The sequence below is a fragment of the Parasteatoda tepidariorum genome, chromosome 5 (genome assembly GCF_043381705.1).
Source record: "Parasteatoda tepidariorum isolate YZ-2023 chromosome 5, CAS_Ptep_4.0, whole genome shotgun sequence".
NCBI lineage: Eukaryota > Metazoa > Arthropoda > Arachnida > Araneae > Theridiidae > Parasteatoda > Parasteatoda tepidariorum.
Genome location: NC_092208.1, coordinates 37,820,779 through 37,841,557, shown reverse-complemented (window position 1 = coordinate 37,841,557; position 20,779 = coordinate 37,820,779). Strand labels below are relative to the sequence as shown.

The 20,779-nt window shown below is 29.9% G+C and overlaps 1 protein-coding gene across 1 annotated transcript in view; it reads left to right on the top strand.

Moving 5' to 3' along the window:
- LOC107443894 (sodium-dependent serotonin transporter) overlaps positions 1 to 20,779 on the top strand; it is a 76,525-nt gene that overhangs the window by 26,512 nt on the left and 29,234 nt on the right. The window contains exons 2-3 of the mRNA XM_043043450.2: positions 12,658 to 12,792; positions 15,553 to 15,769. Coding sequence (XP_042899384.1) covers positions 12,658 to 12,792; positions 15,553 to 15,769 — 352 coding nt within the window. The remainder of the gene's footprint in view (positions 1 to 12,657; positions 12,793 to 15,552; positions 15,770 to 20,779) is intronic.

The following is a 20,779-nucleotide window of genomic DNA, read 5'->3' as shown; positions in this document are numbered from 1 at the left end:
CGAAAATGTTCACGATTCAATTCCATTTTTTGAAAGAGAAGAACTTTTCAATTTACTGTCAACAACACAAATGAAGCTATAATGGTAAATCGTCTGCTGAATTTATGTTTAAAAATATCAAACTTTCGATTAAAATTGTCTGCGGTCGCCTAGCAACACTTACTGTTGCCAAGGCCAGAAATATAAATAGCAACCCTCGTATTATGCAACGAACTAAAACTTCACTCAAATACAATTTTTACAAAAAATATGAACTTAATTTTCATTTAAAATTATTGTGGAAATTAATTTTTTCTAAATTTATAATCTCTTGCCTCAGTAGATCTTATTTCATTAAAGAATAACACTTTCTGGTGGGGAAAAGCACAATGAAATTGAATAAAATAAGATAAGTAAATTGTGTTCAGCAATTATTTCAGGTTCTGTAAAATTTTAAAACTCATAAATACATTTCTAATAGACAATATGAAAATATAATATAAAAGTAATTCTCAAATTAAAATCTAATGTTTCATAACTTTTCTATTGCCCTTAAATAATTTATAACTCAAGAAGTATCTTTTTCTACCTTATTACATTAAAAAGATAGCACGAAAATGATACAAAATCACTTCGCACTGAGAAAAAAAATGGTTAAAACTAGCAGAATATGGTAAAATGAATGAATTATGGTTTTACAATATGTGATAAAATTTTTCTATTTTGTCTTGATATCTTAGAGTAGGGCTCAACCTTTTTATCATCGTGGGTTATTTTAATAATTTTACAACGTTTAATAATTTATTTGCGACGTTTGATAATTTTGCAGAGGTCCTCTAAGAGGTGGGGGTGTTTATTATTTATATTTTAGATTGTTTTGATTTAATAATTTTAATTTAACTGTGTTTAAACATGCCTTCAAAATTAAATACAATTTCATGCTGCATTATGTGACGTTTCTCAGCTCCCGGTTAACCTCTCGTCTATGGAAAATTGTTCAAACCTGAGAGAAAAACACCACAGTAAATAAAATGGAAATAATTTTACTATGCTTGGGCGGCCCGGCGCCATTTGATCCACTACCCGATATCGGTCCGAGTCTCGGTGGTGGAGATCACTGTCTGACATAAAAAAACCATCTATAGTTTGTCTAAAATAGGCACTCCGTCAGACATTCGTTTGGACCTGTGGCGGTGACTATGGTAACGAGGTATGACTATTTCAAGTAGGGGTGGCTGTAGGCTGGATCACTGTTTTGGAGTGGTTTCGACTCTGGTCGGCGAGAGAATTGGAAGCTCTTTCTCCGGTTTATTATGTTAGTCCTTGTGGCGGGAGGATTTCTTAGCTTAGACAAACTATATTCAGTTAAAATTTACTTTTCCGGTTTGTATTTTTTTACTAAACGCTTGGTAATAAGAACTATAATTTCGGAAACCAAAATTTCCTGTAAACCGTTACCTTAAGAAATATTATCAAATGAGTGGTTTAAATACCACGTATTTTGGTTTTATTAACAGGAATTATGTTTTTTTTTATTACCATACAGTACGGTAATTTTACCCGAATTTATTTCCCCCTGTGCGCAATTTAAAGACGATGGTGTTAACTAACAGAGCTAAATTACATGAATTTAATCCGTTTGGTTCTAACATACAAATGCTTGGTTAAACTTTGAAAAAAAAAGTGCAATGGATTTTTATTTTAGCATTTATTTTAAAAATAACAATTTGTCGGTTGAAAATATTAATTAGCATAAAGTTTGAATGATGTATCGCAGCAATTAGAATGAAAGGCATAATAAAGCTCTGCGGGGAAGCATATCTGCTTCATTTAAAACATCTAACAATCAATTCGAGGCAACACTAATTGTTTGAGTTGTGCTAAAAGAGCATTTCTGTGTTATTTGTGTAAAAATAACCATAATTACTTTTCTATGGTTTCTTGATGATCTCTAAGCTGCAAAAAATTGTAAAACATTCGTGTCTTTCTAATTCCAGATAACGAAACTTGCTTGAAGGTATTATACATTTTTACAATTTAAAAGTCTTGTTTACGATATAACTAAATTAAAATGTCTCATTTCTGTTTATTTTCAACTTTTTTAAGAATTTTTTGTGCAACGAAAACTGCATTATTATTTTACATTCAAATTTTTACCCGATTGGTGTTGAAACAAAAAATTTAACCAACTCGCAAACTAAAATTGTGTTTGATAAAACGTTCTTTAAGGAAATATATCATTAAGGGTGTTCAGTAATTAACACTTTTATTACAAATATTTTTAATTCTTTTCAAAAATAATGCGAATAAAAAGTAAATAAAATTAAGAACTGGAGCCGTAAATTATTATTCTAGCTAGGAAGAAAACAACAATCAAATTTTAAGGAAGCATTTCCGAGGTAAGAAGGACTGAAAACATGAAAAAACATTTTTTCTTCTGGAGGAAACAGACAGTATTTGAAAGGCGATTGTAAAAAACACTTCCTAGTTTCATTGGGTAATTAAATTGATTTCGATGTTTTTCATCCAGGCCTAGTCACAAGGGGATCAATAGATTTCGATAACGTACTGGTTTCTTGCTCACTTAAATATTAATTTGTAACCTAATATGCATCTTTTTACCACATTCATTTGGAGAAGAATTTAAAATATACATATATTATTGGCGGTGATGCATTCCATGCTGAAATAGTTAACTTTGGTGTTATTATGAATCAAGCTTAAGTTTCATGAAAGTTTTTACCGTTTTAGAATACTTTAATACATGATATATTTTTAAATGTGTAATGATTTTTTATTTATTTATTTAGGAATGAAATATAGCAATCGTTTTAGTTATGGGGTATATTTATTTCTAAACAAAAAGTCGAATCGAATGCATTGTAAAAGTATTGAACTGAATATTAAAAAAATAAAAATGAAACAATTTTAATAAAATTTTTTGGAGGAGAAAAATAACAATATAAAATGAAATAAAAAAAAATTGGAAACAAAAATTGAAAACAAAAATATTTATATCATTTCAAAAATAATTCCAGCATGAAGCGTTTTTTAAATTATTTAAACTTTTTTCTAGGGATATTTTTTGTAATGTACTCAATAAAAAGTTGTTTAAAATGTCATAGATTTTACAGGGTATTTTTTAAGGTAATTTTTTCCCGGATGAAGTGCTTTTTGCGATCTTTATACGTTTGCATGACGAAAATTTCGTAGCACAAAACATGATAATCATAAAATAATGTTAAGAGAGCATTGGCCTGTTTTTTTTGGGGGGGGGGGGATTCTTCTACCACCATTGAATGGTAAAATTTTTTTATTTTTTGATAAAGAGAATAACAATTTAAAAAAAGAGGGTGAAAACAAGTTTTATAATCTTATGCAAACGTAATTTAGGTTTATTTAGAGCAGTGTTTCCCAAAGTGTGGTACGCGTACCCCAAGGGGTACGGGAACAGTTTAGCGGGGGTACGCGTTCTTAAGGGAATTATCTTGCAACAAACGAAAATTTCAAAATATTTTATTTAAAAACAAAGCTAGCCATGAAAATTTACGATTACATATTTTTCGATTGGCTATATTTTACAGAGTTAACAGTTAATAATTAGTGGTTTCAGCAGCCGGTTGTGATTTTTAACTTTCGTGCAATTTTTTATAGTAAAATTCTTTTATTAGTGGTACAGACAGTTACGAAAAATTTAGAAAGGGTACACAAAAGTCATAAGTTTGGGAAGCACTGATTTAGAGCAAGGACAGTTTAATATGTGATTTTTTTTAGCTGAGAGATTCGAATTACTTACAAAACACGTAGCATAGCTTTATTTCGTTTGCAATATTTAGTTACGTACAACAAATGATATGCAAATAGCAAGACATAATTTGTCAATAAAATTAGACCTGAAGTCTGATGATTCAATAGAAACTTGATTAATGTCTTATGAACACATAAATGAAAAAAAAGGCAAGTAAGTTTTATACAAATGTAATCATAAATGCAATTTTTGATTTTAGTGCACATTGTGATTTCAGGATGAACGGTTCTAACTAAGTACAAATTCGTATCATAACAAGATTTTATTAAATATTATGCATTATTTTACTGGAAATACTTTCTAGCCACATGTTGAAAATTAATTTCGAATATCAACACTCAACTTCTCGAGAAAATTATACCCTAAGACTCAGTTTTAGCGAAAGTTTGAATAATAATAAAAATAAAGAGATGGCATGTGAGTATTATACTTAACAGAAAAACGTAGTTTTAACTTTATTTAGTGTAAGCAGCTTTTTAATTGGTGATTCGGAGTGAAGCTGTTCAAACTGACCACAAATGAGTTGTTTAACATTATTTTATTAGCAATATTCAATTACATGTTGAAAGTTAATTGCAATACTAACATTTAAGAAGAAATTTGATTTACTGCTTCACGATTCAAATCATTACTGAAATAAATTATTAATAATTTTGACAATTAATAGAATTCTGAACCGGTTTCTTTTCTGTTGATTGTCTTGTTTTAGGTTTTTGTCCTGTGTGTTGAGATTTAAATTAAAATACTGATGTTAACTTTATAACAGACTTAACTTTTTAAAAAAGGAGGTGATAACAAAATGTCAGTTTGTTTTAAATTACGTATAAATTTCAGAAATAATCAATATTGATCACTTATTGTAATTTCATGGATTCAAATTTGGGATTTTTTGGATGGAAGAAAGCAGAAAATTAATTTTTCTTTCACAAGTCAAACTATTTGAAAGTTTTAACCTTTGTAATACTTCAATACGTATTTATTTAAAAATTGATAAATACATTTATTCATTCATATTAATATGCACAGAATAAATGGAAGAATAATAATAATTCTTGTTTTATTACACGAAATAGTTTATATTTTCAACCATCTATAGCAGGGATGGCGAACCAATGGCACGCGACACACTATTTTGGGCACGCCACTGATAACAAAGTTCACTACGAAGCATAATAGCAATTAAGTTAAAATTCACAAAAATAAACAAAAAAATTATTAACAAAAAAAAATTTATAATTAATGCCAAAAAGAAATTAGTAACCATAAAAAACAAGCTAATAATAAATAACCAGCAAAAAGAGATTTAACAGTCCTGCTTAAACTAACATCTTACAATCTAATATAAGTTATTTGTCATCTAATCTGCAACAATAGAATTCGCACTGATGTTACTTTAAGTTGAATTACGCTTATAACTGAGACACTGCAAAATGTTTTTTTTCTTTATAGTAAATAAAGAGTTTTGATAGTATTTAGTATTATTATTTTCCCAATAATCACGAGGTCAAAATTAATTGACGGCACGTCTATGACCTCATTAAACAATTTTTTGAAAAAAATGGCACGTTGATGCATAAAGGTTCGCCACCCCTGATCTATAGCAAGTAGGAATAAGAACTTCTATAATGTTTATTCTAGTCACTTTTAAAATATTACTTTGCAGTTGAACTCTTAAATTGGTGCTTTGAACAATAGTATTGGTATTTTAAAATAGGGTAAGTCTTGTTAGATGGCCATAGAAAAGAAATAGTCAGTTTAATTAATACTGATACTTTTTAATATATTGCAGAGGATGCAGTTATGCAGAAAGTAGTTTTAACTTGTCTATCAATTTGGATATAGCATTGCTTTCTATGATAACAAAAAGTATGTAAAATTTTAATGCTTATTATATTCACGCTTAATATCTCCAAATAAATCTGGTTTCGAAATCTTATGACTCATAAATGGTTTTCATTGACGGTTCATTAATTTAGTTTCGTTTCATAATTTTGTGATGAAGGTCAATAAAAAGAAATCCTTAGTTATTTTATTGTAATATTGAAACCACTTTTTTAAAAATGAAAACTACAGCATATTACATTCCAATTGCACAAACCTAAACATGTTATCCGATAGAACCCTACAACCTACTCGTTAGATTCCTACATATTATCCGATATAACCTTATAACCTACTCGTTAGAACATTACATATTATCCGATATAACCCGATAACCTACTCGTTAGAACAAAAAAAAAGTGCTTTCATGGCTAACTATATAAAATGTGTTATTTCCATATTTTAACTTAATTTTTTCTTTACTTTATTAAACGACCATCTCACCTCGCAGATTTATCATTTCATATTTTTTGTTCAATGTTCCATTCTTATTTGCTCAAAATATGTTGAGTACATGTATGATAATTTAAAATATGCATAAACATTTCTCCTATCTCTATTCTCAGTACTTTTATTTCTATTTCAAGACACTATGGCCATCCGTCCTAGACTTACCCTATAATATTACGGAAAAAATTAAACCTTAATAAGATGCTAATTTAAACCTCGTCTTCCCATCTAGTTAAATCTCACTTGAGTGAAAATAGCTAGTTACTTATTGCTAATATTTATTGCTAAAAGTCTTAATCTTATGGTAATAAAGATTATATATTACTTGTTCCATGATTAGCCCGACGGCAGGAGGATTCTAACTCACGATCCGTCTAAAACTGAGAATATTTTTACGTCAGCGCAGTGGTCGATACGATACGGGTGCAGAATCAGTATTAACCACCAATCGCTGGGATTCGAACCTGGGTTACTTTATTGGGCGAGGAAAGCTCTATCTTCTGAGCCACAGTGGCTCTTACGAACTGTACTTATAAAAAATAGTTCTATGAAACTGGATGAACTATTTAGTACATAGTGGTACATTAAGTTCTCAACGTGGTTACTGTTAGATTAGGACATTAGGTTCCCAACGTGGGCACTGAAGATTTCTAGTGGAACGTTACAATTTTATGGAGAACTAGTTACATGTTACAGAAAAATTATTTTGTACACTTTAAAATTAATGTCTTTTCACATTAAAAAATTACTTACATTTTTAATTCTGCCCTTATCTCATGTTATTAACTTCTTCGGAACGGACGAACCATATGTGCATTCGTGCAGAAATGCATGTATGACTCGTCTGTCCCGAAGATGTTAGCGCATTTATTAATGTTGTGGTTGAGTAAAAGACTGTTAACAACTGTTTCGATAGTTTTTTTGTAAGTTATGATAAGGTTAAGAAAATAAATCAATGTCTCTGTTCCTGTATCTTATGGGCCGTTGATTTCGCTGAAAACGTGGTTTATATTTATTTTCTGATCAAATGTAATATTAGACAAACCTTTCTTACTTGAATATTTTTCAAGACAGGAAGATATATATACTGTATCTAAGAAAGATAGTTATAATTCATCTAAAAAAATTTGTTGCATGTAAGAAAAATTGTAATTTTCGATGTTTTTTTCTGAATAGTTAAAATTTCCATTAGCGCTCTCCTGCAATGCAAGTAGAGAGCTAAAGAAAAAACCAAACAAAAAATGGATCACTCTGAATAACTTCCGATCTAATGATCGGATCTTCACGTTCTTGGACTCGATCATAATGGTTCGATTGGATGGCATCAAATATACTAATTAATTTGTACAGACGAAATTTTAAGTTACGAAATCTGGCACAAAAGGTACTTTCTCTGAATAAGTTTATCTATTTTTCGGCGGATTCTCAATTTTGACTCCCAAAATATAAGGAGTAGCTGCAATCTGAGCAATATAGTCCTTATAGTTTGGTTAGAAGAGCGACGCAAAACTTCCACCCCTTAATATTGAATTTACATTTTGTGTATTTCGCTATGAATCGAGAATTTCTTAATGGAATCGAAAGGGGTTGGGTCAGAATTATAAAATTCGGTTATCCAAAGACAATTATATGCAAAAAATAATGTTTGGCAAATATTTAGTATTTTATTTAATAATAGCTGAAAATGTTTGAATTGTAAGGTATAAAGTTTTTAAACTTATTTAAAAGAATGCAAATTTACACTGTAAATTGCAAAATTTGAACGAAATTGATTAAATAGTACCTGAGAAACTTTTAAAAATATGATTTTTTCTCGAAATTCAGGAACTATTCGATCGATTTGGCTCAAATTTTAAGTCTTACAGTTTAAAATTGCATTCTTTAAATTGGCATAAATTTTTTTTATTTCGTACATTTAGATTTTTTTCCAGACTATTATTAAATAAAATAAAAAGTGATAAATATTTACTAAAAGTTAATTTTTTGCATGCTTTGCTTTTGATAGACAAATTTTATAATAGTGTGCAAACATCAAAATTTTTTTAATTCTCTTAAAAACAATTGAGGCTGCCCCCCTATATTTCAGGGATCTGAAATCCAGATTCAGCGAAAAAAGCTGTATGTTTATTCAAAGAAAGTAAATTTTTGAATCTGATTCCGCAGCTCCACTAATTAATTGCTATATTTGAGTTCACAATCTCGAACGATTCAATTTAAGTCCTAGAATGCGAAGAACTGATCATTAGATCAAAAATTATTCAGGGTGGTCCGTTTTTTATTTTGCGAACTGTACTGAAGAGCTCTAATAACACACTGCAATTTACCAGATTACACTCCATAATCAAGTAACTTTTTCTAGACTTATATGAAATATTAGATTTATATTTAAACAGGTAATATTGTATTGATTATTGAAATTAATTTGTGGAAGATAAAATAAATTTTTTATGCAAGCATTTTTAAGAATGGGACTTTTCCAAAAAATTGATAAAAATAATACGTCGAATATAAATTCATTAGCCAATAGTAATAAAAAAAATATGATATGATTTAAAGTGTATCAGAAATGATAATTAAATGTGAATGCATTTTATTAAGAGGACATCGAAAACTTTTCGTTGTGCATGTAATCCATAAAATTTGGGAAACTCTATGTTTAGGCTAACCCTGTATTTAATACCTTTAGTCACTAATCCCTTTTGGAGGACATGAAAAAATCTTCAAACTATTATTTACGCCAGCGATACCTTATTAATTATGATGATAGAGATTTCGGAATTTTTAATTCTGGAATTGTGATAATCGGTACTGTGATAATAAGTACATAATATTTTAATGTTGGTATTGTGCTAATAATGTTTTTGCACCCCCGGAACCGATAAATAGCTATTTTATATGTACATTATGTAACAGAATTTCAGTATAATCATGCATACTAATTATAATAATAAAGCATGTATAAGAACAGAAATTTTTTTTATTCGAAATAATTAAAAAAAATGTTTGATCAATAATCAATTTTCACTGGGTAGGTTTTTAAGTAACCTCTCTTTTCCCCATAAGTACACTCGTCTTACGAAAAAAAAATGATGACGAATTTTTTCAAATAAAATTTTTGCTTATACATTTTTTTTAAACTTTACATACAACACCAAACAACATTTTTTATGATTGCCTGGAAAAAGTGAAGAGTTTTGAAAAATATTTTAAGCATCATTAAAGTTCGGTATCGCGTACTATTTTACAAGTACTGTAAGTGATAAGTATTAGATCCAAAATTAAAATAAAAACTCTAAAAAATAATAAAGGACCCAGACATTGATAAAAAAACGAAGCAAAAAAATAAAAATTCTGAGAATGTGTGTTGTTCTTCATTATTTTCCCTGCATTAAGTAAAATTTGATTAGCTATAGAGTTTAGTTTTATTTTCTTAGCATTCATAAAAATAAAGTCGCAGAGCTTTTTAATTATAATAATAAAAAAACAAAAAGTTTCGTCCTAATAATTGCCGTGGTGAATATTCTTTGGTAAATCCCTAAACAATATCCCCGTGGTAATTTTCTCTTATCTTGCAAGACATTTTTAAGTACATTGCTGATTTTTTTTCTCCAATTATAAGCAAAATTGAAACACTTGCTTAGCAAAGTAGTTAATAGTGTTTATTTTTCGTGTCCTTTTAATCAATTAAGGTAGAAAAATAATGTATGCATGATGTTTATTTGTTTTTCATCGACCCTTTTTTTTTCCAAAAAAATATTTACCTGCATCAAAGATTATTAAAGCATGTGTTTTTTTAAAAATTTATCTTGAAGCCTTAAGGTTATTTACTTTTAGGAAGCTGCTGATGTTGTTAGTTAAGTTGAATTTTCCTGCTAAAAATAAATTTAGATTCTTGACTTGTACTCTTAATGTTTCCTATAGTTTCATAAATATATATAAAATCTATCTTTTCAGATATTTGTTAGAGTATTTAAGGGATAATAAATGTTTTAGAAATTATAATACTTTCATCTAAACAAACATTTTAGTCCAAATGATAATAAATAAGAAAATTTTTCATAATTTTTTTTGCGTGTGTTAAAATATAATCTATCAGTATTACATTAAAATCTATATATGTTTTAAATATTCAGCGCTACAAACATCGTATTAGATATTCAACATTAGGTTGCATTCTTTCTCAAAAAAAAAAACAAAAAAAACTATAATGCGTTTAAAAATTTCACATTTTTAAAATTTGAAGGAGTCGCTAAATTAATTGCCATATTATATAAATAGCAGAAATCACCTAAATTTGGAGATATCAAATCGCGAAAAAAGTTAATATTAAACAAATACCAGCTATCGACTATTAGGTCATTAGGCTTCTAGCTCTCCAGTACTTTATCAAAGTCTTTTAGCGCTGAGCACGTGTCCAAATGCGCAGTAGTCATGGCTTGTCCGGNTTTAATTTATTGTATGTAAAACATCCTTATTTTGTTCTAAAATGTTATGTACTTTATCACAAATGTTAATTAATATAGAAATTGATTTCAATAATGCTGATCACCAAAAAATATTTCATTTGGTGATAAAACAAATGAAAAACTTTTTGAGGGTTATTATCTCACCAGGAAAAGTCAGGGTTTAAAGTTTATATTTTTAAATAATAAAATTTTTTTCTAAGACTTTCAGAATTTCTAGCATTAACTAATTTATTATACACATTTAGTTGAATTTAGGTGAGTAACTGCAATATTTGATCATTTATTTCGCAAATATGTATCTCATTTAACTAATGTTTTGATTTTTTCACCATGTACAATCTAAATAGCTAATATACTTTTTTAAAAGCCAATAAGAACATTGGTAGAATTCTTCTACATAAGTACAATACTATGTCTTTGATGATAAAATACTATGTCTTTGATGATAATATATTATGTCTTTGTGCTAGAACATTGTGTTCATTGGCGAGCGAGCGCAGCGAGCCATGGTTCACGGCGTGAACCACATAGGATTGCGTAGCAATTCTCGGGGGTTGGCGAGCGTCAGCGAGCAGGGGTCAGAGCCTCCTAGTATCCATATATCAATGTTTAAGTCTCTGCACTGAGTATCGAAGACTTCTGATGCTTTTTCCTTTTTATTTGTGTTATAGTATCAATCTGTATCAATATTTGTTTTCGATATTGTCTGATAATAATTATACTTTCATTTATTAGCATCAATTCAATAATTAATATATTTTAAAACAATTCTTCTAGCATACCTACGGTATGCTGATTTTGCGTAAAAGTTAATTCCCATAAGTAAATTATTTATGGCTGAAATTATGCTATTTATTACCTTTAGATAAAGTCTAGTATTATTTCTAATTATTAACTCTAAAATAAACTAGTATTGTTTCCTATTAAATTACTGTCGAAATATTTTTTAAATTATTTCCGTGAGACAACTTTACGTTTCATCAACGGTTTCAGAACGATGCTGCGTGGATATTGTTTTACTCCCTCAGTGCTTTTCAGAAGATTTTCAGCAATTTCTTAAAAATAAAAGAATTTTATCTATGCGCATGCTTAATAATATTTTTATAACTTAATGGACATATATTTAGGTTGCGTATAACCCTTTTTCATAATAATTATATCACCACACATAGTGAGATTAATGAAATACTAATTAATGAAAACAAGCGAAGAGATGAAAAATAGTAAACGTTTTTGAATGCTATATTTTATTAGAAGAAAATTTTAATTACTTTGATATTTTGGGACTTCTAAGCAGGTAACTATATTACATTGATGTTATGTATTTTTATTACACTGATGAGCCAAAACATTATGACCCTCCCCACATTTTTCAATGAACTCGTCTTGATGACGTGGAGGGCAAGTTGGAAATGCATTATTTAACTGCTGCAGAAGACGATAAGGAATCATTCACTTTTGCAAGTGATGGGAAAGGTTACTGATTTAAGTGAATCTGATGGAGGGTAAATCGTAATGGCCTGAAGACTTGGAACTAGTGCATCCAAAATTGCACTATTCGTTAGTTGTACGCAATCAAGTTGATAAATGACTGTGAACGATATCCATGGGTCATCATAGAAAAGGGACGTAAACATTTGGTCCAACCTGTCTCCAGTTATCTACCAAAAAACTTGTATACTGCGGCCTTGAGGAGAACTCCTCCAGACTAAATGTCTGGGGCTGTCTGCTGCTATGGTTACAAGCTAAAGCACATTTCTAATGGGGGTGCAATGGAGGAATGAAGTTGTTGATTGGTTTACTCATGATCAAGACAGAACTATTCACCCATACCCCTATTCGAAGTGACTTTTCCTCGTTACCATGGTACACGCCACAACGTGAGACAGATGTCTGAAGGAGTTCTCCTGAAAGCCGCACTATAGCATCTATACCGAGGTTAGTTGTGACTGTTTTGAAGACCAAAGGGAACGCGATGCGTTATTGAGTAGATAGTCATAATGTTATGGCTCTTCGATATTTGAGTGAAGTATGAAGTCAGCGCATTGATATATCTTTTTTTTTTCTTTTCAGGAGCCTTTTTAGTTCCTTATGTAATTATGCTTATATTCGGAGGTTTGCCTTTGTTTTATTTGGAATTAGCTCTAGGACAGTACTATAAAAGTGGTTGCATCACAATTTGGGATAAATTGTGCCCAATGATGAAAGGTAAGGGAAAACTTAAATAATGAAAATCAACTTGTACATTTTTAGAAAAAGTTTAAATACAGTATTGTGTTAATATGATTTTCCATCCATTGCAGCTTTCCTTATGGGGGAACAACAGCAGAAGCCTGTAAAAAAGAGGGATTTTTTTAAGGAATTTTACAACGATTCGGATTAACTTAACATAATACATATTTTTTCTTATTGTACATATTTTAATCTTCCTTTTATCATGTTACAAATGAAAAATTTTAAAAATTAGAACTTATATAATGCAATGTTCGTAACTTATTTTTTAAATTATGCATGAATTGTTCTAGTCATAAGCTGAAAAAAAGCATCCAAATTTGATTTCGTTTCTATCTTTTTAAAACCACATGATTTGAATTTTTTTTGTATGAAGGATTTTTATGAAAACAGTTTTTTTTTACAAAATGGTGGAGTTTTGAAAAAAAAAACTCTCAAAAATGGAATAAAATAAGTTGCATTTTTGTAGATTACTCAAAACCAGTCAATCATATTAAAAAAAAACCTTCTCTCTACGAAAACTATATTTTTAATGAACATTGTGTCAAAATTTAAATAAAATCGGTTGAAAATATTGTGATTTAAAACTCCAGCAAGCATGCAGATAAATACCAAAATTTTTCTTTTACAAAATACATAAATTTTTTTACATGTACTTATTCATTTTACATGATTTTAAGCTTATGATATTCTTAAAACTACTTTAGTAATGAAATCAAGTGTGATAAAGATGGTTCTGATATTAGTTATCAATTTAAAAACATTTCTGTTGCACTCATAAATTAATAGTTTCCATAAATATATGGGTGTCCTCAAATTGCAAAATTTTTCGGGGACCCTCTATTGATTTTTTCTCAAATCATGGTTTATAAATCTGGTCACCTCACGTGACGTCTCGTATGTGTTTACGGTAGCAACCGAAATTCTACGGGTATCTTTGAGCATATTCTTTGACTGCTAGGCCTATATTTACTTCTAATTGTTCCATAACTGACAATAACTCTTTGCATCCTTCATTAAAAGTTATTACAGCTAAATAATTTCAATTATTTATATTGAAAGTACCATTAATTATTTTTCTCACATAATTTAAATAAATTATTTCATTATAATAAGTAAAATAATAGTACTTTACTAAAATGTTCTGAAAGGAGTGATCCATCACTTCCACTCTCTGATTTTTCTTAAAGTTTAAACTTTATTAACTAAGATGTTCATTAAATAGTTCAAAATACTCATCCTAAAAATTTTACATTATTAGAAATTATGGAGCACATTGATAAAGTCGTCTAAAATTGTTGAAACAGTGCCAAATCGTGATTCTTAAACGTGATTATCCGATACTAGAGTAAAATCTGAACCAAAGTGTGGTTAAATTTAATACCTTATTAAAATTACAGCATCTTTGCATGGTATTACAGTACAACACTGAAACAATTTTTCTAAGAATGTAGTTATTGCAAATAATAGTTTTGTTACAAAATGCGATACAGAAACTTGTTTTCTCCGAACTAGTGAACATGCTTTTGTTTCGATTGATTTATATTAAAATGAGGAGTAATCGCAATCAGGAAAATATGGTTCTAATGGTTTAATTGGAAGAACGGTTGCGAGTTCATACCGTTAACGTTACCTTTTCATTTTTACTTAATTTATGAACTAATTTTGCGAATTGAACAATTTTAGTACACACTACTTTGTCAAGAGCAAATTTCCTGCAAAAAAAAATATTTTACCGATTCATTCTTAAGATACGGAGTCTTCACTGTGGAAAATTCCGGATCAAATTAAGGTAAAAAGTGCCGGCACTCAGGGTGTTGGTACTTTTTCGATCTATTTTCAGTGGAACATGTTACGGAACAAAAAATCTCTAATTTTTACAGCAATAATTACCTTAAAATCACTCATTCTAATTAAATAAATATTACTGTCAAAATTACGGTATAAGATTTTACGGTAAAAATGTGGATGGATGGATGCATGTATGGATGTTGCATGTAACCAAAGTGCTGACATTTTATACTGTAATTTGATCTGGAATTTCTTACGGCGTCCCAAATTTGATGTTGTTGTTGCGTATGCCTGTTTTAGGCAGAGGGGTGCGATTGTTCTTGTTTTCCGGTGTCGCCATCTATGGCCAAGAATTCGATTTCCGCCACACCCATTCGTACCAAACCACCCGTTCGTTCCATCACCAAACCACCCGTTTATAGAGCGGACCCATTCATTCATCCGCAGATCGTAATTTTGACCTGAATCAGAGAACGATCGATCTCCAATCCAGTACCCCCAGAGGTTTTGATTTGTTATGGGAACATGGAGGACTTTGCGACTCGACATGTTTAACGTGCATCAGTCACCATTTACTTCGGCCGGCGAGATTCGAACCCACGAACTTTCGGACATGGGCCCAGCGCCCTACTGGCCAGGCTATACCGGCCCCAAATTTGATAGATAACATATTTATGTAATTAAAAAAAAATTTAATTCAAGATGTATCATACTCAAACATCTGTTTTCTCGTATTTTAGATAGTTGAATTATATGCATAGTATGTTTTAACACATTAATAAATACCATATTCTTCGACACCACGATAAATAAAATACCATACGTTACCATAATAAATACCAGTTTAAAATTACCCTTTTTTTAAAATTAGATTTTACAAATAGTATAAAATATTATTAATTTCTTCACTCAAATGGGCCTTTCACAAATATTTCATAATTCCAGGTATCGGTTGTGCCATCTGCTTCATTGATTTATATATGGGTATGTACTACAACACCATCATAGCATGGGCGTTTTATTATCTATTTGCATCATTTACATCAGAACTTCCATGGACAAAATGCGACAACGCCTGGAACACTCCTCACTGCCTGACTCTTGCTGAAAGAAGTCTCAACGCATCAAATGAATCAGTCAGCCCAGCACAAGAATATTTTGAGTAAGTATTACACTGTTAGAATTTTCATTCTATAATTATGGTAAAATAACCAGCAGCAGTCTACCCATTCAATTAACCTTAAAGTTTATGGTAAAGAACATTTTTTACCATTAGGGTTTTGAAACCGTTTTCAACTAGTATGGCTAAGAAACCATGAATACAAAACTACACGGTTTTTTAAGGCATTTACAACTAGCATACTTTCAAAACTATGAAATAGAAATTTAACTGGACATCAAAGCTAGGCTTTTTGTGAGGTAATTGGCATTGGACAGTGCAGAACACAAATTAGGTAGTAGAAGACACTAGAAACTCTTCATGTGTTGATGGGAATGGAGAAAATATTGTAGGATCAACGCTGGAATTCGAACTCTTATTCTGTCGGTCATGAGACTCACAAATTAGTTCTCTTGGTTATAATATGTACCCATCTATAAGAAATTAAGTTGTTTTAGCAGGTGGGATAAATTGGTGAGGTAAAATTATGGTTGCTTAACCGTGCTAGGAGAGAAACAGTTAATGAGCGGTATTCTCACAGTTAAAAGTTTTAATACCATCTTATTTATGCTTATTTGACTATTTTGTTAGAATAAGGTAAAATAACAAGTAAATATATTTTCATTTAATAATTTTTTTAAGAGAAATTTGTAACAGTGTATAAATTAGTTTGTACTTTTTTAGAAGTCGCAAGCAGTGTACAACTTGTCAAATAAACAGAATTTTATTTATTAAACCACATTCCTATAAGCTCAAAAGGCGAACATTAAATATAACAGTAAGATATTGAAAATAGTAGTTACAAACAGTAGTTAATAGTACAAAATCGGAGGAACAAAATCAAGTTTATTAAAATTGTTGGGGAAATTTTGTTTCAATATATTGACATTCGTCATTCAGGAATCAGGTGGGCAGATGTGTTGACCACTCCTTCTGGGTTCACCATAGCTGGTGTGCCAACGCTATCCCCACAGTGAGATTGACCGATAGTATAAAGAAGAAGACAAAAACATCCATTCAACATTCGAATCCAGGACTGTTCCGATATGAGCATATTTGTAAGAATAACAAGAGTAAGGTCGCCGAAATGTAGACAAAGAAGTTTTTTACAGGGGAATTTGCCCCTACGCTTAGCGTAATGAAAAATATGTTAAAAAATTTCGCTGAATTAAGGTCTTTCCATAAGAATTGTGTTGATTGTTTATTGACATTAGTGAGGCGAAAAGTTATAAAATGTATTTCTCATCTGTTCCAAATTTTAATACCGTGAAATAAAATGGCAAGTAAAAGTATAGCGTTTCTGAATTCGCTTAAATGCTAATTAAATCCGTTAAATATTGCAGAAGCCATGTGGTAAATGTTTGCTTCTAATTGAGAAAAATTCTCCCTTTTATGTCTATGAATGTTGCAATTTTTTCATTTTTATCTCCAGACAGCTGATAAATTTTCGTTATAGTTGAGGGTAGGAATTTAATTAGTAAATAGTTTTATTTTTAAAATTGTAATTTCATTCAGTTTTAAACAAATATCGAAACGTGAGAATTTCTTTAAGTGATTTTCGATAGTAGCTATAAAAATATCATCAAAGTCACATTAAATTTTTTTGAAAAAGTATGAAATTCATTAAACTATTGATCTTTAAACGAATTTTGTCAAAAAAAATTGTGGCTATCTTGGATTAATCTTAATTTGTGTTTTAGATATAATAAATGGTAGCATAAAATAAAGTTAATATAAAAGTTTATGAAAAAGAGTTATTGAAATTGATTTAATCTCGGTTAAAAAAATATTGCATATTAGATAAAAAACAGAATTCTTTAAAAAGAACGATTTAATAACTCAGCAATATACAGTAAGTTTAAAGGCTTCTGTGTTCATATTGTAGATTGCAATGCAATAAACCTTTTTGCTTTAAACATAAAATAAATTCCATCTTTTGAAATAATAACGGAGCACATGTTTGTAAATGTCAACTTTTTTGCGGTTTTCTTAAAAATTTAAAGACAAATTAATCCCTTGATACATATTTTGATAATGTATATTTTAAATGTAAAACGATTCAAATTTATATTTTGAAAAAACTCTTTATCTTTGATTATATTTTGAACTTAAGTTGTGCAAATATAATTTTTTTAAAAGCGTTAATTCATAATAAAAAATAACTAAAAATTACGAATGCATAGTTGTATTTCTCAAAAATTAAGAAAATTCATTAAAACTATTCATTAAAACTATTCGCACCGGACAGGGCCAGATGGAGGAAAATCTGCTTGTCAGCCTTGGCCTGTGAAAGGCTGTTGCGCTTATGAAGAAGAAGAAGACTAGCTGGAATGCGTTTGACCCTGGGCAATTGGGACGAATAAAAAAGACGTACTCGGTGAGGGAATGGCTTCACAAGCAAGACATTATACCAACTTCTCTTATTCTTATCTCCTTGGTTCTTAAGCTTTTTTTTTAACAATGAAAATTCTTCCAGACATGACAGATTTAACGTGCCACCCACCTTGAGGATGCTATAACGCGGAAGAAACTTTTCATTGCAAATTCTGTTTCCCCTCTATAACTAATTTGAAATTTATTGTATAGAAAGAGTGAATTCAGGCAAACTTTCAATTGCTGAAAAAGAATTCAAACTATCAAAATGCAAACAAATTGTTGGAAGAGAACTTTCAGATTGCGTAATCCTTAGTTATCCTCTCATAACTTGTTTTCATTTTGATATTCTGAAAGTTTCTTTTTAGTATTTGAAACCTTTTTGGCCTACTCCATGTTTGTCTGAAGTCACTTTTTCTATACAATAAATTAGTTATGGAAGTAAAACAGATTTTGCGATCAAAAATTTCTCCTTTGGTATAGCATTCTCTTGAACCACCAGCGATTCAGCAAATACACTATTTAAATATCTAATAACAAGGAAAAACCGGTTATGCTATGTGAAGAAGAGTTCCGGTTAAAATACGATTTTTTACGTACAGAACCGTCAGTAGGTTAAATAAGAGATGTATTCCTTGTGAGTTAGGATTAGGTAAGGTTTGTTCATTGACTAATGCATAAATAAATCTTGCAATTTAAAACAGTCAAATTCTCGAAATTTGAATCTTTCTTTTAGTACTGCATTTCATTTCAACTTAGCATAAAAAATTATATACATAAAAAAAAACTTTAGGGTTAGTTTTTTTACCACTACTTTGATAGAAATTTTGAAATGTGTTACAGCGTGACAACGTAAGGGTCTTCTGACAACTATCGACAGTATTCTTATTTATAAAGTTTGACCATATTATCGTACGAATTAAACCTTTTTCAAATCTATTATACGATACTATGATTCAACTTTGACGGATTTTTTTTAACTTTAAACCGAATTTCTAAAAGTGTACAGTTTAAATCATTCTACTAATACAAAATTATTCTATTCCAAAAGAATCTTTTTTTCTGTAATAAAAATAATAAAAAACAAAACAAGTTTTGGTGATAAAAATATTATATTTAGGAAAATATTTGCATTTCATTTAAGAATTTCTTCTATTGATTAAAACTCTGCAACGCAATATCTACAAACTGAGTCCTATTATAAGTATTTCACTTTCAAATAACACCTTATTCACAAACATTCTCTTCAGATATCATTATCCAATTAAATACACGAAGACTCAAAATTTAGATGCAAAAGACCTCAACACTAAAATCCAATTATCACCCTCCAAACTTCCTTGAAAACTGATTCAAGAAGAGGAAGGAGCTTCGAGAAAAATCGACCAACCATAAAATGATCCATCGCTGGCATTCTCTTTAAAAACTTTTTCCACTTGAGCCATATCAGAGAAGCCATAATTCTTTGGTGGCCAGGTTTTCTTCAGCATATACTTATACCAAAAGGGCTTTTGCAGTAGATGAAAGCTGGAAGTACATTTTCCAAAGGGCGGGAAAAGAAAACTTCGACTCGTTATCAGGCAGCGATAGTGAAGCTATTTAGTGCGTTGTCGGAGATTTAATGAGACAATCGATTATTTCTGTATCGATGATCCACCCTGCCATTTAGGGGGTGGGAGGAAAGGACTGGCGATAAGGGTCATCAGTCAACTGAGTGTTGCAGCGACCTTTTCTTATTTATGCTAAAGAATAAGGTTTTGGTTAGGAGTCTCCGCTCTTAGATCTCTCAAGACAGAAATCTAATATTATTTTTTTAAGTATGGTTCTTGAGATTTATTTTATAGGCGTTTGGGAGAAGGTGCATGAGTGTGAGATCATTTTTCAAAATTTTTTTAGAGGTTGAGTGTTGTGCTGAGTGCACTTGAGATTCTTGTAAAGTTGCGAAAATAGTTTTATATTTACACTGAGTTAATTAAATATCCATTTACAATGAAGAGAAATCACAGTAATAGTGATTTCGGAAATCTACATTAAATTACAATTTACTTTAGTTTGAAATGTATAAGGCCTTTCGTATTCATTGATTTTTTATGTTTAAAAATAATAAATATTCTCCATTTATTTAATTACTAGCTGAATACTTGTTCTTTGTTGTAAATGAATCAAAAATCGGTTAATTCTTCGGATGAATAAAGAAAATAAAATAATATCAGTGCTGAATAACGGTTCGAAATCATGTGTAAAACTGAAAAGAATTTACCGACACAATTGAAGAACTTAGTGATGGAACTAGGTGACATTTTTAGGGGTATTTACGAATTAGTGAAAATATGGGTAGGTTTAATGTAGCATAATTGTTGATCAAATAGAACTATAAGATAGCAAATATTACTGATGTTGCCTTTAAAATATTTAAAAATTGAATCGTGTATAGTTACATTTTTTTTTAAAAAATGACTAACGCTCAAGCAATCAAAAAATTCCATTTTACTCTTTGCTCATCGTAGAATGTTCTAATGTTGACAGTGACCTTTCTTTTGCTTCGATCGATTCCTTTTGCTTCCTCTTGCTTGTCTTTATGCCAAATTTCATCGCTTTCAGTCTGATGGTTTAGGTGTCTATAAAGGACACATAAGTAAT